The sequence below is a fragment of the Malurus melanocephalus genome, unplaced genomic scaffold (genome assembly GCF_030028575.1).
Source record: "Malurus melanocephalus ecotype Western Australia unplaced genomic scaffold, MMel_1.1 scaffold_315, whole genome shotgun sequence".
NCBI classification, from domain to species: domain Eukaryota; kingdom Metazoa; phylum Chordata; class Aves; order Passeriformes; family Maluridae; genus Malurus; species Malurus melanocephalus.
Genome location: NW_026623547.1, coordinates 590,210 through 605,272, shown reverse-complemented (window position 1 = coordinate 605,272; position 15,063 = coordinate 590,210). Strand labels below are relative to the sequence as shown.

Sequence of the window (15,063 nt, the reverse complement as noted above, 5' to 3'; positions counted from 1 at the left end):
CTGGTTTTTTGATGGTTTGCTTTTTCTTACAGGTAGCAGTGTATTTTCACTTTATACACTTGCTTTTTAGTCASCTTTTAAAAGACTTTCAGTGCCTGATTCAGCACTTGCAGAGAATTAGTTGTGCAGCAATACCAGGTCTGTTTAGAAGGGTAATTCAGGCCACAGCTTCTGAATCTGTTCCAAATGAGTCGACACACTTCCCTCCACAGTTCTAATACAATTTTTATAGAAGAGATGCTGTGTTGTGACTTCCTTCTCTCACCATTTGTCAGAAGAAAAAAACCCACCTTTTATGTGGTTTAAGTCACTCAGTTGTGTTGACAAAGACATTTTTTTATAATCCTGTTCAGAAGCGTTGAGTGTCGCAGGTTTAAGAATTTCTCACCTGAACCTGTATCTTGTGCCAGTGCTGAGGTTTTCCATCAGACTGTGCTTGTATGGGTCGTGTCTTCAAAAGCAGCATTGGCCTGCAACAGCCAAGAAACCTCCTCAGTTCTGCTGCATAAAATGCAGAACTTTAGGGAACTGCAGGACATAACTGCTTGGAGAAAARTCTCAGGAAAGGTTGGTCTTGTAAGGCATGAGTGTCCCTCTAGGTGTYATGGCCAACACCTGAACCCTTCCTCAATGAAGCTTCTTTGTCCAACTTGTAGAAAMACTCACCACAGAAATTATGAAACCAAGAAAATATGAGTTTGTTAATTATCTCCAAAGACAGTTCAAGTCCTTAAGTGGTAGATATTGTACATTTGAAGACCTCAGGTAAGGAACATTATCAAAAATACTAAATCAATATTGAATTAGTAAAAATGTTAAACAAAGGACTTCTCATTGTTAGTGGCTCTTTTCCTTTAGTTACACTTCAGACATAACCAACTAGGTAATGCTGCAAGTTCTGTGCCATCTGTGTCTCCCTGCTCTGCCTTAAACAGGCTGCAGAGACACTGACCCCATCAGCCAYTTCCCAGCCTGCTGCAGTAGCGTTGGTGTGAAGCATTGTTTTTCAAGCATTAAGTTCCATGTGGTTGGCTAAAAAGGCCTTGAGCCCAGCTGCAGTTCTCTCCCAACAAGTCATTTCAACTCCAGTGTACTCCAGTTGTGTACCATCTTTTTATCAGTATGGCAGGCTGGACAGTTTGGGGGATACTTACATGTGCACCTCATCTTCAAACTGCACAGAGGCAGCCCTCCAGGGAAACACCAGGCCCTTGCTTTGAGTGAAGCACAAAACTACTCCTGTACTTGTCAGAGGGTGATAAACTGAAATAATGCCAGCACTTCCTGTTTGTCAGAGAGAACAGGCCATACCTGCTGCCACTCGGAACACAAGGAAYTTAAAGACAGGCTGTGTTTTTCATCAGGAAAGGGTGACTCTGATTGATGGACCTTTAACAGTTGCCTTTTGGGGACAGGACCGTGATGAGGCTTTGCCCATAAGTTTGTGCCTTCTGCTGCCTGCATCCTCATCCACTTGGGCCTGTGCTTCTGTTCTGTGCAGTGCCACTGCCAGCTGCCATCACTGGCCCCCTGCACAGTCACTGCAGGCCCAGAGGGGATGTCTCATCCAATTCCTCTCCTTCAAATGAGAGGAAGATTCTTTCTGAGTACCCGTTTCAAGGAATGCTTCCTTGTTTGTTCCCTCTAGAATGTAAATAGGACAGCGTGCTTGTCACAAAAAATAACACCAAGGGGGTTTTGTGTTCACAGAGATTGCAGCTGATGTGTCAGAGCTTGATGCTTGAAAGACACAGGGTTTTCCTAGGAAYGTGCAATACACTGCTATGAGGAAGTACTGGTGCCCTAAAATAGCCATGCACTAGGCTCCTCTGTATTTTAACTGTGTCATGATTAAAAGATTCTGAAAATCCTTTAAATGTTGTTTTTCTTATGACTTCTAAATCATTTCATGAATTATAAACTGGTACACCCTTTTCTTCCCTTAATGCAGAGGCTTTCTACAGCCCAAATTACATCTCTTTCACAAACCCCTCCTCAGACCTGYACCAAAATGTCCATTTAACAAAAGGCATTTTGAAACCCTTTGCTTCTGTAATCATTCTCTTTTGCCTCTAACCTCCTTCTGTCATCCCCTGTTACACTCAGCCTGAGTGCTGTGGGGCAAGGACACATCTCTCTAATTGTGTGGGCTCACCCACTTGAAGAGCAGGACGAAACACACACACTGCACTGAACCATGGAAGAGAAAAATTATTTCATACCTTCCCCCCGCCCAATAGTGGTAAACTCTGTTACTGGGAGCACGAAGTCCTTTCTCACCTTGTAATAAATATCAGATCTAAGCCAAGAAGTCAGGAAAGTTGTTGACATCCCCTTCCTCCATAGTGTTTTCCTGTTGACACTTAAGATGGAAYCCTCTCTAAAGAGTTTCACGGTCTTTTAGTGAAACATCAGTTTCACCTTGAAGTCTGATGCTGGATCTGACTCTGCCATAATTGAAGACAAAAATAACACCCCAGAAACATTAACCCATGTAAACATATGGTCTACAAATAATTAAATAAATGTGATACTGGCCTGCATTGGCGGGAACAGAGAACAGCCCCTGCTGCTGAGCTGCTACTGAGYTGGAGAAATATTCTCATCACACTGATGAATCTTGTCACCACAGAAAATATATATTCCTCTCATACTTGTGCCATCAGCTAAGGAGCGACTAAAGGAGAAGACTGATACTTTTTTGTTTTGAGAGATGTGTCTATCTATACATTTATATTTAAACTTAGGGAGATGGCTTGTGAGTTACCTGCTGTTGCAGCCTTATTAGATTTTATCTTTCTCCTCTTCCTGTGACATGTATTTTACCAGTGTGCTGTGTGCTCATCTGGTACAATGAGTATCAAACATTCCTGTGAGTATCTGCATCAATTAGCTGTAAAAAGAGTAGCTATTCAGTTTTCATTACATCATTTTAGTTAGTAGGGTGCTTTTAAGAGTAACAGAAAGCGCTTAAATTGAAAAGCCTTTTCCCCCCTTCAGTGTATAGGTAAGGTACTGATTAGAGTCAGCTGCCACATCCAGCACCATGGGCACCTTCCTGAGGCCACAGGCTTTGGCAAGGAACACCTTCTGAAGGCAAAAGGACATCTCCACTATCAGTCTCAGAGACATATGAATTGTGTCTACAACTACAATTCACAGGCACGTTGGTATTGTTTGCCAGCATTCCTCATACTTTTGAGAAACATTTATCAGCAAGCAATTAGTATCTGCTCTTCTTCTGCTCTTCAGTTCTGGGAGGATGAAACTGCTGCATGAAAGGCTGATCATGCTTCATTTCTGCCCTATAATTGGCTCCCTGAGGCAAAATGTAGAGTCACAGCAACTACAAAGTAAAAGCAGGGTATCCAAATGCAGAGCCCCTCCTCTGCTCACCTCAGAAACCAAGGCTGACAGAGGAGCCAGATTAGGGAGAAATGAGAATATTGTTTTGTACGTAGCTTCATTTTCACGCATATATTAAAGCTACTCTGAGCTATTTCATTGATGCTGTTTTTAAGTGCACAGATCCAGTAATCRAAGACATAATGCGAGCTGAAGTACCAGTCCAATTTTTTGTGCATTTAACCCCTCTTAACATATCTATTTTCATTGCGATGCTTCAGGAGTTTGGACACCYTACCCATCACAGTTGCACTCCTCTGCCCCTGCTCYCTGCTGTTTGTGGCAATATAAAAGMCCTYTTYCACCTTTCATTTAGTTCAGCCACTCCTCTTTGACGTTCTTCATYTGCCTCATCCAGTCTTTTCTTAAACACCTCCCTGGGCAGCCCATTCCAATGCCTGAGCTGGATTTTCTCCTTTGAACTTATCCTGTGTAACAATTGRTGGCTGGTTCAGATGACCACTCGYTGAKTGCTGTCTTTCACTTCCCYRGCCAYTCTGGTGGTCCTGCTTTTTCAGGCCCAAAATGGCAAAGGCAGCTGAGATAAAATGCAGATAACAGCTGTGGAACCTTTCTGCTGCACCACACACCTGCCTTCCCCCAGCCCCCAGCACATCTGGATCATCTGTCTGAAATTATTTAGGCTCTCTCACTCTCCTTGGGATGGGGGCACGGCAAAAGCACGTGCACTACTCCACACAGCTGAACCAGCTTGGAGTAATTCAAAGTCACAAGTTGGAACTGATTATGAGATTATAAAACCAAAACCATTTGCCCTTTTGAAACTGAAAAAACATGCAAGTTCTTTTCGGCTCTTCCTAACCCTAAGCCAGYTTTTACAGGAACAAAGTCTTAAATMAAGCTTTCACTTRARTAAGTGCAACTTCCCCACAGGCCCTTCCATGTTCTGTTGGGAAAAGAAAATCAAGTAGCCAGTTCTCGAGCACCAGCAACTACTGCCACTCACTATTCAATAGTGAGGAGTTTCCCCTTGTCACCACTTAGAGATCCCAAATTCCTCCTTTGAGGCACAAATTATTGGCACTTGTGCAAACACCAGAAATAAGGAATCTCCTCATGACCTTTATTTCTCTTTAGTTTTATAAGCAGTTGGGATTCAGTTAAACAAGGTCAAATTGCAATCCAATAAACGTTTTSTATTAAAAAGTATTTAGAGAGGCCTTTCTACTGCAACACTTTCTACTAGCAAAACGTTCATTAAATATAGTTAAATTTTAAACAAGATTAATACAAAGCTAGTCCTTGAGATAGAAACCATCATAAAAGGATCTTATGCTGATAAAAATCTGCAAACAGAAACTTTAAACTGTACAAAGCAGACACCTTGTATTTGTAGAACTGCTGCAACAGATTTTTGAGGCTATTGGAACCCCAGTGTAATCTCAAAATACCAAATGAAGTAATTGAAGAATACTACCAGAAACAAATATATTTACAGTCCTGCGGTTAAACCACTGAATTCAAAATAAAAAACTCTTTTAATCAATGACAAATATACCACTGTGCTTTGTGTGTGTGAAATCAAATGGTTTAAACTTGAGTGCCTTCGTCCCAATTAAATGAATATTTAAGTGATGTCATTTTTCCCTTTTCTGCAATGTTCTGCCAACTGAGTAATTTTTAGGCATGAAAGATGCTTTTAAAGCATTCAAGGTRCACATCTGATGGATCACATAGTCCTTTGTACAGCATTTTGATTTGAAGACTAAGGAAAATATCAAGCACAAATCAATCAAGGGAAAAACCAGCAAATCACTTACAGAGCTCTAGCTCTTGCTTTAGAACAAGAAAWGCAGGGGACTTTACAATATATTTCTCACCTTGTTACCAGATTACTTGACCACTTCTAAATAAGGATGAAGGTGGTTAAGAAGAGAGAAACCACTYCTTCCTACACTTGTAAAAATACCAAAGTACTTGGAGAACATTGGCACAGAAACTATATTACATGTACATTCACTTGTAAATATTTTTATGTAGTTTCAGACATAAAAATGTTGGTAATTTTACAGAATTCCATTAGGTATCAGTCTCAAAATATGGTTACTTGTATGAAAAAAATGGTCTATTATGGTATTTTTATATTGTAAGGTCATTTAGTGACATTTGGCCACTGACCCCTGTGTACAATTTCAGTTCTTTACCGCAAGTTATTTCAAACAGTGAGGATGTGGTGCAAAACCACCTGGAAAACATCAGGAGGCAATATCAAATTCCAATTTTAGTGAGGATAACCACTGACAGAAGTACCTTTTACCTGTTTTTTTGTTTCCTGTTTTTCTGTCTTCTGAAGCCCCCATGGCCACTGATGAACTGCTGATTGGTAAGGACCGAGTAGGAAATTGCATTTTGTACTGGAATYATCCACCTCACAAATTCACCATGGGGTTTGTTTACCCCCTGTGCCTCAAACAGATACATGATTTGCTTATTCTTAAAGAACTGTAAGGGTTAATAAAATTCRGAAGAGAGTATCATCAGTGAGTATGCTCCTGGAGAAAGATATGGGTAACAGACATCTTATCTAAGCTTTCCAACTTCAGTTTCAACCTCTTTAAGTCCAAATATCATTTTTATGACACTACAAGCCTAGTGACAAAATAACATCTGGCACAGTAACTTCTCCAGAAAAGCTACGTGGACAAGAAAGTACTACATAGTAAAATCTGACTGAATGGAACACTTGCCCTGACCCAGGCTCAAAGGTGGTTTGCTAAGGTTGGTAATGGAAAAAAGTATGATTTCTGTTCCTCTCTGCTTTTTAATTTAAAGTGTTGCTCTAGAAGAGCATTTCCTACCACATACAGGAAGGAATTTCTGTGGGTTGAGAAGTCTGGGCCCTGTAGGTATTTCAGACATCAAGATACCAGAGTGCTAAGGAGCAAAGTAAAAGAAATGCAAAAGAAGTGCTGAGCTGAGCAATGGAGTTAGAGATGGGGATTATCAAAACCTGTTCTTTTGTCTTGGCAAAGTATCAGCCACTCACAGGGCTCCTGCAAAGCAGGTCTTATTCACAGGAGCAGTCTGCGTCCAGCCCTGCCCCATCACTGCCACTGCAGCCATCCGGCACTGGCGTGCAGCCCTCTCCCTCTGCAGCCTCCCCCGCGGGGCACTCGGGCACACTCTGGCTGGAGCAGACCTGCCCGGCGCTGTCATCGGTGTCACAGCTGGCAGGACACGTTTCTGCCGATGCCCCGTCRTGGTGGGGCCCTCTGTCCTTGGTCCCGGCTACCTCGTCTCCCAAGTCTATGACATCATCCAGCTGCTCTCTTGGATCAGACTTGGCTGCTCTTGAGATCTGTGCTTCYAAGTTTCTCGTGTTCTCTGTGACTTCAAATTCCTGCTTCTCCTCTGCCTTTTGCTTCCCCCGAGTACTTAGTTTAGCCTTTGCAGAATTCTTCGTTTTTCTGTTGTGCATGTCTTCTTTGGAGAACCTCCAGTGAAACTACGAAGAAGGGATCCAAACGTTAAAGACCATTAGAGGCAATCTCACACGGGCATTCACTTTCCTGAGTAGAAATGTTTTGATTATTTAGTTTTAATTCAAAGRCTAGAGTTTGACCAGAAAGACCCAAGATTAAAAGAAGTTGCCTGACCAATTCAGATGGTTTAAGATGGTTTCTGCCTCCACCAGTACATGCAGAGGAAGGAGAGCCTGATGCTTTCTGCTCCTGCTGTTCCATGTACCTGGTGGGTTTCTCTCTACACCATGGGGAAAGGGAGGATATGCAAAGCTGCACAAGTGCAGACAGAGGAAGCAATTCTATGGCGTTATTCCACTGTTTTTCACCAGATTAACAGCAGCACCAACACCACACCCACGACCATACCCAAACAGTAAAATATTCAGAACCATCTGTATGAATGTTTTTTGATGAGAAAGCATGAGGCTGCTTCTTGCAGCAGTCCCACAGCACTTGCCACAGTCACCATTTCAGAGCTGTTTTAACTATTATCAATGAACAGAAAAGAGAAACTAGCATTATCTTGAACTAGCAGTATCTTGAACTAGCAGTATCTTGAAATACTAACTTGACAGGTACAATGTATATAAAGGCTGACAAATATGCCACTATTATCTCTGCTTAATTTGTAAAAAAATAAATCAACATTCCCAAGGAAAGCCAGACTGCAGAGTCATCGAATCACAGAATGGTTTGGACTGGAATGACCTTAAAGATCAACTAGTTCTAACCACCCTTCCATGGGCAGGGACACCTCCCAGAAGACCAGGTTTCTCAAAGCCCTATCCAAGCTGGCCTTCAACACTGCCAGGTGTGGGGCACCCACAACTTCTCTGGGCAACCWGTACCAGTGTCTCACCACCCTCTTGTCCTCTCACTACACTTCCTGGTGAAGAATCCCCTTCYGACTTCCCTGTAGGCCCCTTCAGATACTGAAGGCTGCTCTGAGGTCTCCATGCAACCTTCTCTCCTCCAGGCTGAGCAGCACCAGCTTCCTCAGCCTGTTTTCACAGGAGAGGTGCTCCAGTCCCTTACCAACTTCAAGGCCTCTTCTGAACTTGCTCAATGGTTCCAAGGCACTGCTGAGCCAAACTGCACAGTTTGCTAAGTACCTCTGAATGTGCACAACCCTTTTTTCAGCAGTGTCAGTTACTGATGGAAGCTCAGGAATGGGTTAGGAKGCAATGTCTGGATGGCATAAATAATCTTATCAGGACATTCAGCAAACCTAGCCATGTTCCAAAAGCCATTTTCTCCAGTGAGACTGCATCTGTGCTGAAGTCGGCCAAAAGATCTTGTATTCATAAATTTTTGATCTAGCTATTTATTCCTTAATCAAAAAACCATTCAAAACTTACTAGATTACAAAGCTGGAACTATGTTMTTTCCTCCTGGTAGCCAGAACTTAATGTAAAAGGAGAAGGAGGGAAAAAAAGAAGGAAACTGGCTTTCACAGAACTCTTCTCAGTTTTACGTACAGGAAGTTATCTTTCACTTCAACACCACTGCAATTTAGAGAAAGAGGAACGATAACATCTCWGTTCTAGAGCTCAGCTGTTTAAAATTCAGACACCTGAGCTTTTTCCWCTTTGATCTGCAGAAGTGCTGGGCACTCACTACTCCACTTAACTCAAAGCTCTCTTTGACAGAAGGCAAGATCAGGGCCCTAAATGTGATAAAGATCCAGCTGTAGGAGGCTGTCTGTGTGTGTACGTATGTGTACTCAGGCAGGTATTTATACCATATTTCACAAAAATGCATTCAGCCAGTTTCTGCTGAAACAAGCATCAGTTTTGTATAAAGTGAATGAACACAATTACCTCATCCCTGACTGAATCTTGCACTAATAGGAATATTTCTCCATAAAGAAAGCTGTACCACTCCTTGCGTRTTTCCTATTCTGTTCCTCTGACTACTCTGAACAGCAGTTCGTTGGTGTGCAAAGACAGGATGGAACATTTTCCAACAATGCAGYATCCTTTTAATTTTATCATCCTGTTTCCCACCTCTGAGAGGTTATCTATAAACATTTTAGACATGCCATAAGTAAAAAAAAATGCCKGTGATGTTGTATGTGCAGAATATTCAGCAACTTAATCAAATGCTTGGATTGGCATCTTTGATGTAACACAACAACCACTTACAGACGTTGAACCAGTCTTACATCTCTTTACAGAACTGTAGTCAAGGTATGCCATCCTTCCTCGACCTTTGGTATGAAAATGTGCTGTAGTGATTCCTGCCCTCAAATATGCCTGTATATTTAACACTGCCAACAAGTAAGTCCTTTGTTTTGTCAACCAGACATTGTTAAATAAGTCTTTATAACCCAGAATGAAAAAAACTTAAAGTTTTAAGTCATCTGGATGGTATGTATGTGTCATTAAGAAATCAGCATCCTTCTAGTTTCTCTGAAGATGAGCAACCACATATGGGTTCCCATCCCTTCCACACAGCGGTAGGAAAAGAATGAGCAAATACAGGCACTRTAACATTCATCCCAAGATCTTTTTAATCACCTGAAAACAAAGAGAAAAAACAAGGAAGATGGGCTTTTTTATGTGTTCACACAATATTCTGGGCTCCAGCTTTGCTAATGAGAGAGGATAAATCCAGATCACAGTCACACTCCCAGCAGTTCTCTCCTASTTCAGTCAGTTCAAACACTCTCCTGGTCTGCATGGTATCAAAAAGACGATTTTCACAAAACCAGGCTCCAAAACAGTGAGAACTTCACAGATGAAAGCTATCTGCATTTATCTAAACTAAATTGGGTAAAATGCTCCTGGTGCTCAGCTCTGCTCAGCATTTCCCATCTCTTACTGCAGCTCAGCTCTGTGTTGCCTCAAGCACCCACTCATGYAGGTTGATGCTGGGCTGGCAGCACTCACCAAAGCCCACAGACCCAGAACAAAAACAAGGCTGAATTAGTCAGCAACCTCATCACTGCMTGCTTTCAGAGATCTTTTCCATACTTCATCTGGCTTTCTGATCCTTGCATAGAGAAAGGACAAGGTAAATTTGACTGCTGTAGGAAGGTCATCACTTTCTCAGTTTCCAGTCTTTGCTTTTCTCTCTCCAGCTGTACACTGTGACAGGTGTGGGCAATGGTTCCCGTAGTTATGTGTTTAAAAATGGAAATGGGAATACATATATGTAACCACATCCATACATCATTAGCTGTCAGCTGTATCCTTGGATGATTTAACTGAATTCTAGAGAATTTTTTTCGTTGAATTGCAACAGAATTCTTTCACACTCACACAACAGAAACATCATCCAAGATCAGGCCTRTATTGTGCCAGGTTCTACCAAAACAAAGAGAGAAAGCAAGAACAAGAGAGCGATTTTAACAGAAAAAAAACAGGAAATGGGTGACAGAACAGAGTGTTGGTTCTACCTTGCAGGCACTGAACATGGAGAGAGAATGTTGGGTCTAAATGGAGGTTTATGGCTGCTTTACATGAAGAAAAATCTACATCTCTTCTGCTGCTGTGAGTTCAACAKGGAATGAAATCTCAGGGCTTTGACATTATTTGAGCATTTTTTTGTTTCTTTCATTTGAAGAGCTTCATTCCTTATGTCTCGCTACTGTGTTGCAGAAACATTGAATAAGCCATTTTACTTCTATGGGAAATCAATTTCAATAGAAAAATACCACCAGCAAAACCCAAAGAAACCAGAAACTCAAGGTTATTTACCTTAGATTCTTTCTTCTTTGCTTTCTGGGGCAAAGAGGGTCTCTGAAGAAATACAATTTGCTTTGTAGATAAATTCCCTTCCCTGAAAAGAAACAAATGCACACTCCTGAGAATGAATTAAATTCACATCTACCATCATTCAAAGAGAAAATCCATCTCAGTCATTTATTTCTGCAGGTCAAAGAAGAATAAAATGAAGAATGATCCTTACATTGCCTGTCCCYGGTGTCTCTGAGCAGCCTGGTATTTTGGGGGGCAGGGAGAGGGGAATGTTCAGACTGATAGAGCCTGTCAGCCTGTGACACAGTTTTGCTGACTGTTTTAGCAYTAGTGTGTAAACACAGAATAAATTSTTTGGATCAAAAAGGAATAAAACCAAAAACCCCAGTGCCTGTGTGTCTCAGCAACACCGGGGTGTTCCCTCCCTCCCTCCCTCCCAGGGCACTGATCTGGAATGGGGCTGGGTGCTCCCTGTCAGTCTGCAGCATGGCAGGAGGAACAGTTGGGTGCCCTTCTGCACTGTCAACCTGACCTCTCTTACTCAAGGTATGAGTGGAATACAGAAAGCTGGAGAAGAAAGAAAATTTTTATATATATGTTTATATATATATATATATCTTTAAGAGCCAGGGGTTACAAATCATAACTGTGATTTTCTAGTCATTCTTATATTTAAACACACATGAAAAACTTAAATACCGTTTCCCCCTCAACACAGATGGCCTCTACTTTTTAGGATTTTACGTGTGGGAGTAGTCTTCATCCAAATCTCATAAAGAGTTATATATTTTTACTCTTTTAAGATAAAACAATCATGACTGATTATATTGGTGTGCATATAAATATTCCTTACCAGTGAAAATTCAGAAAGCACCATCTTCAAGATTAACAAGTGGGATGATTGTTTTYCACCAGTTATGAAGAGTATTTTTATGTGATTTGCATTTATATTTAAAAACTCAGAATATKAATAATAGCAAAACAGACCACAGAATTATTATATCTGCACACAAGGCTACTAGAGCAGTGACATACTAATCTCAMAGGGTTCTGCTCAGCTAGACTGTATCAGCAGCATTAGACAGACATCTATTAAGAATAAAATTACTTTTCTTCAGATAGACAACATTATCACTCCAAACATTATCACACRTTTTATCTTTGCTCTAAAGGACGTTATTAGAAGGCCCTGAGCAGGAATTTTACAAACATGGAGTTTACAGAGAGGCAGAAAAAACACCCAGAAAATTCATGCAGAAACCACACTGCCACCTTGCAGTCTTTCTGCCCACCAGACATGTGCTTCCTGCCACATGTGGCTTGTGATGCTCAGAAAACCCCGAGAACAGCTGCAGCAGGCTTTGCAAGGAAATCCACTCTGACTGCACAGGGAATTGCTTGTGCAGACTGTGGTGCTTGTACWGCAACTTCCCTGGCCAAAAGGCAGCAGCCACCCCCTCCCTACCTGTTTGTCTTCACAATGGGAGTAGGMAGCACACACGTCAGCTGCCAGCCGTACATGGCGAGGGAGTTCAGCAGCGGAACGTAATCTGTCTGCACTTCAACTCCCTGGGGAAGGAAAAGCAACAGTTGGCATCATCACTTGGAGTGCAACATTCAGCTTGACACCAAAAAAAAAAACCCCAAAAAATGCGTGTGTGGGTTTTCTGAAGGAGAAAGGGGTTTTGCACTGAAGTGGGTCATGTTTTATGTTCAGCTAGGTAGGAAGGAAAACGTTCAAAAACATGAGACAAATGAGCGACCGCCATACATCCCAGACTGTTAAAGGAGTTTGTTTAAAATGGTAAACATCTGTGATCTTGTTTTTACACTGCCTGACTCATCCATCTAGCTTTAGATGATTCCAGATCTGAACAGGATAAATTCATTKTATGTTATCAATTATCTCCTCCCAAGAAAAATGTTCAAGTAGTTAAAAAATGACAGCATTGCTACACTCAAGACTCTGCACTTGTTTAGGCTTCAGCAAATCCTGAATATCTGCCCTGAAATCAGCTGGGTTACTCCACCCTGATGGATCAAAGGGAAAACAGCCAACAATAGCAACAAAAAAATGTAAGTACGAGTCTATTCCTTTTATCACCCATAAATACGCGTCGCTGCCTTCTTATTTTGAATCAGGAAAYCTGTGGGCAAGACGAAAAGCTTTGCCTTTCAGTGCAGGAGTCTGGCTCCTGCTGCACATGTACCCAGCAGAGCCTTGCTCATTCTCTTTCAACTAAATGGCAGACCCTGCAATCACACAGAAAGAACCACTGGAGGTTTCAACAAAGATTATTCCAGTGAGGTRTCTAATTGCCAAGACTGCCAGGAATTTAATGAATAGATGCTAGAGCATATTTACTAGTTTTTAATTTTAATAAACACAAAGCAGACAAATGGTAACTACTAGTCTCTACAAATATAACTTAACTTGACTGGAATAATAATTACATTTGCCAAAAAGCTCAGGCACTTATACTGGTTTCACGTGCACATAAGGAGTTTTAACTGCCAATTCGCAACACTGGGGAAGGCACAATAGTTTTGCAGCTCAAAAAAATCCATTTATTCCACAGTAATGAAATAGTCATTTGATCAGAACTAATCCAAATCCTGCTGTAGTTATTTCAAGGTATTTTAGTGAATTCCAATCTCAGCTGTTCCTTTCTTCTAACGAATATAATTTAGGTCACTTGTATCTTCATAACTGAATGCCTGCCTGACTCTACCTATTAAAAACCTGATCATGACTACAAGTGCAAAGAGCTGAAGAAGCTGTATCACTCCTGYTTAAAAGGTGAATGTTTAAAATCTCTGCCCCAGAAACTGCCTGCAAGAGAACGCTACTAATGTTCCTTCTGAACAGAGGCTTGTGGGGGCTTAGAGGCAGAACTGCTTTATAATATCACCCTGTATAAACTGGACTTTGTAAATCTGGGAGAGGAAAGAGAAATCCTGCAAGAGAGAAGCAATACCACGTGGCCCTTAACTCATGTCCTCTGGAGCAATCAGGACTTACTCTGCAGCTGTGATCGTGGTAGATTCGGAGTTTGCTTTGACTCCCATTTTCCTCTGGAAGATGGGYATTTCTGCCCTCTTTCCAGATTTTAAAATAGAGAGTCCAAAGGTAATAAAAAAGTCATGATGTATCTAGATGCCTTTAAGATCTAATGCCTCAAGACTACTAATAATACAGTGAGATTTATGAGATTGGTCAACAACGCCTTCAAAAAATAAAGATGAAAATATGCAACATGATGATTAAGAATAAGGTCAGAGCATCCACCATCACAAGCTCTTCATGAGGTGCCACATAAAAGGACCTGTCTAAAACACTCCCCCATCAAACAGTGTTTGCAGAGGAAAAACCTGAAGGAGCTCACTCATTTAGAGGGTGGAAGCAGATCAGGAAAGACTGGCACAGCAGACCTTGTTTGTGCCCCGAGCAACATCTTGTGTTGTAAAGAGGATTTCTATTTTGAATTCATTGCCTAAGGTGGGTGATTAGCAGGGAGAACCTTCTTCTTGCATCAGGATGCGCAACAAATGTCAGAAATCAGAGGGAGATTACGGCAATGAGGAAGGACATCAATACCACGCAGAGCTCATTTGGCCGCTGTAGAAGCCGAATTGTCTCAGGGACACGCCATCACTCCTGCCACAGCCCCCTGTCCCTGCAGGCTCTGAGCAGTGAGACAAGGCTGGCTTTGGACCTGTCTGACTTGTCAGGATTAAGCATCATCTGCAGCAGATGATGGTGTATTTCACAACCCAGTGGTGCAGAAAGGAAACAAGCAGGTAAGCAAATTCAAAAGGGTACAGTTATCAGAAAATAAATTTAAGTCAATTAGCCCTAAAAAATGGGGTTTTTTTTTCAAATCTGGCAATGTAAAAAAGACAAAAACAAACAATCTATTAAAAGAATTGTATGCAGTTATTACAAAAAGGTGATCTCTTATTTTTCCAATGTGATGCTATTCAACACCCCAGTGTGCCTGTCTGGAGGCACAAAGTGTGTACATGATGCAGAGGTGCAYCCTCCTTGAGCTCCTCAGGCCCTTTAACAAGTTCTCTCCAACTCCAACTCGAAGTCAGACACTGCACCTTATCCCAAGCTCCCTGGGGAATAGCCTACTCYCAATAATTGAGTTTGAAGATGACAGACAAGGGAAAGGAGTCACTCCAGAATAAACAGGTGTAATCCACATGGGCTTCAAATTCCTGACTTGCAAACACAGGTAACTGAAGCTTTAAGACCACATGAAATGACTTCTCCCTCCCCCTCCTGWATCATCAGTTGTAATCCTACCCCASGACTAGAATTTGTGTGCCAGCAGGAGTCACAGTTATACAGACCTTTAATTGGTGTCCTATTAAATGCTTTCTAAAGCAAAAACGCTTCTAAACAAACAATACACTGGGGGCCAGGTGCAGAGGAAAAGAGTAATTTTGTATTCACTTTTTTTTAA

General features: G+C 41.6%; 1 protein-coding gene across 2 annotated transcripts in view; it reads right to left on the bottom strand.

The window, feature by feature from the left end:
- Nucleotides 1-4,377: 4,377 nt before the first annotated feature.
- RFTN1 (raftlin, lipid raft linker 1) overlaps nucleotides 4,378-15,063 on the bottom strand; it is a 95,409-nt gene continuing 84,723 nt past the window's right edge. For both annotated transcript variants that reach the window (XM_057377427.1, XM_057377426.1), the window contains exons 8-10: nucleotides 12,057-12,160; nucleotides 10,592-10,673; nucleotides 4,378-6,871 (exon numbers count right to left, since the gene is read on the bottom strand). In XM_057377427.1, coding sequence (XP_057233410.1) covers nucleotides 6,434-6,871; nucleotides 10,592-10,673; nucleotides 12,057-12,160 — 624 coding nt within the window. In that variant the 3' untranslated portion in view covers nucleotides 4,378-6,433. The remainder of the gene's footprint in view (nucleotides 6,872-10,591; nucleotides 10,674-12,056; nucleotides 12,161-15,063) is intronic.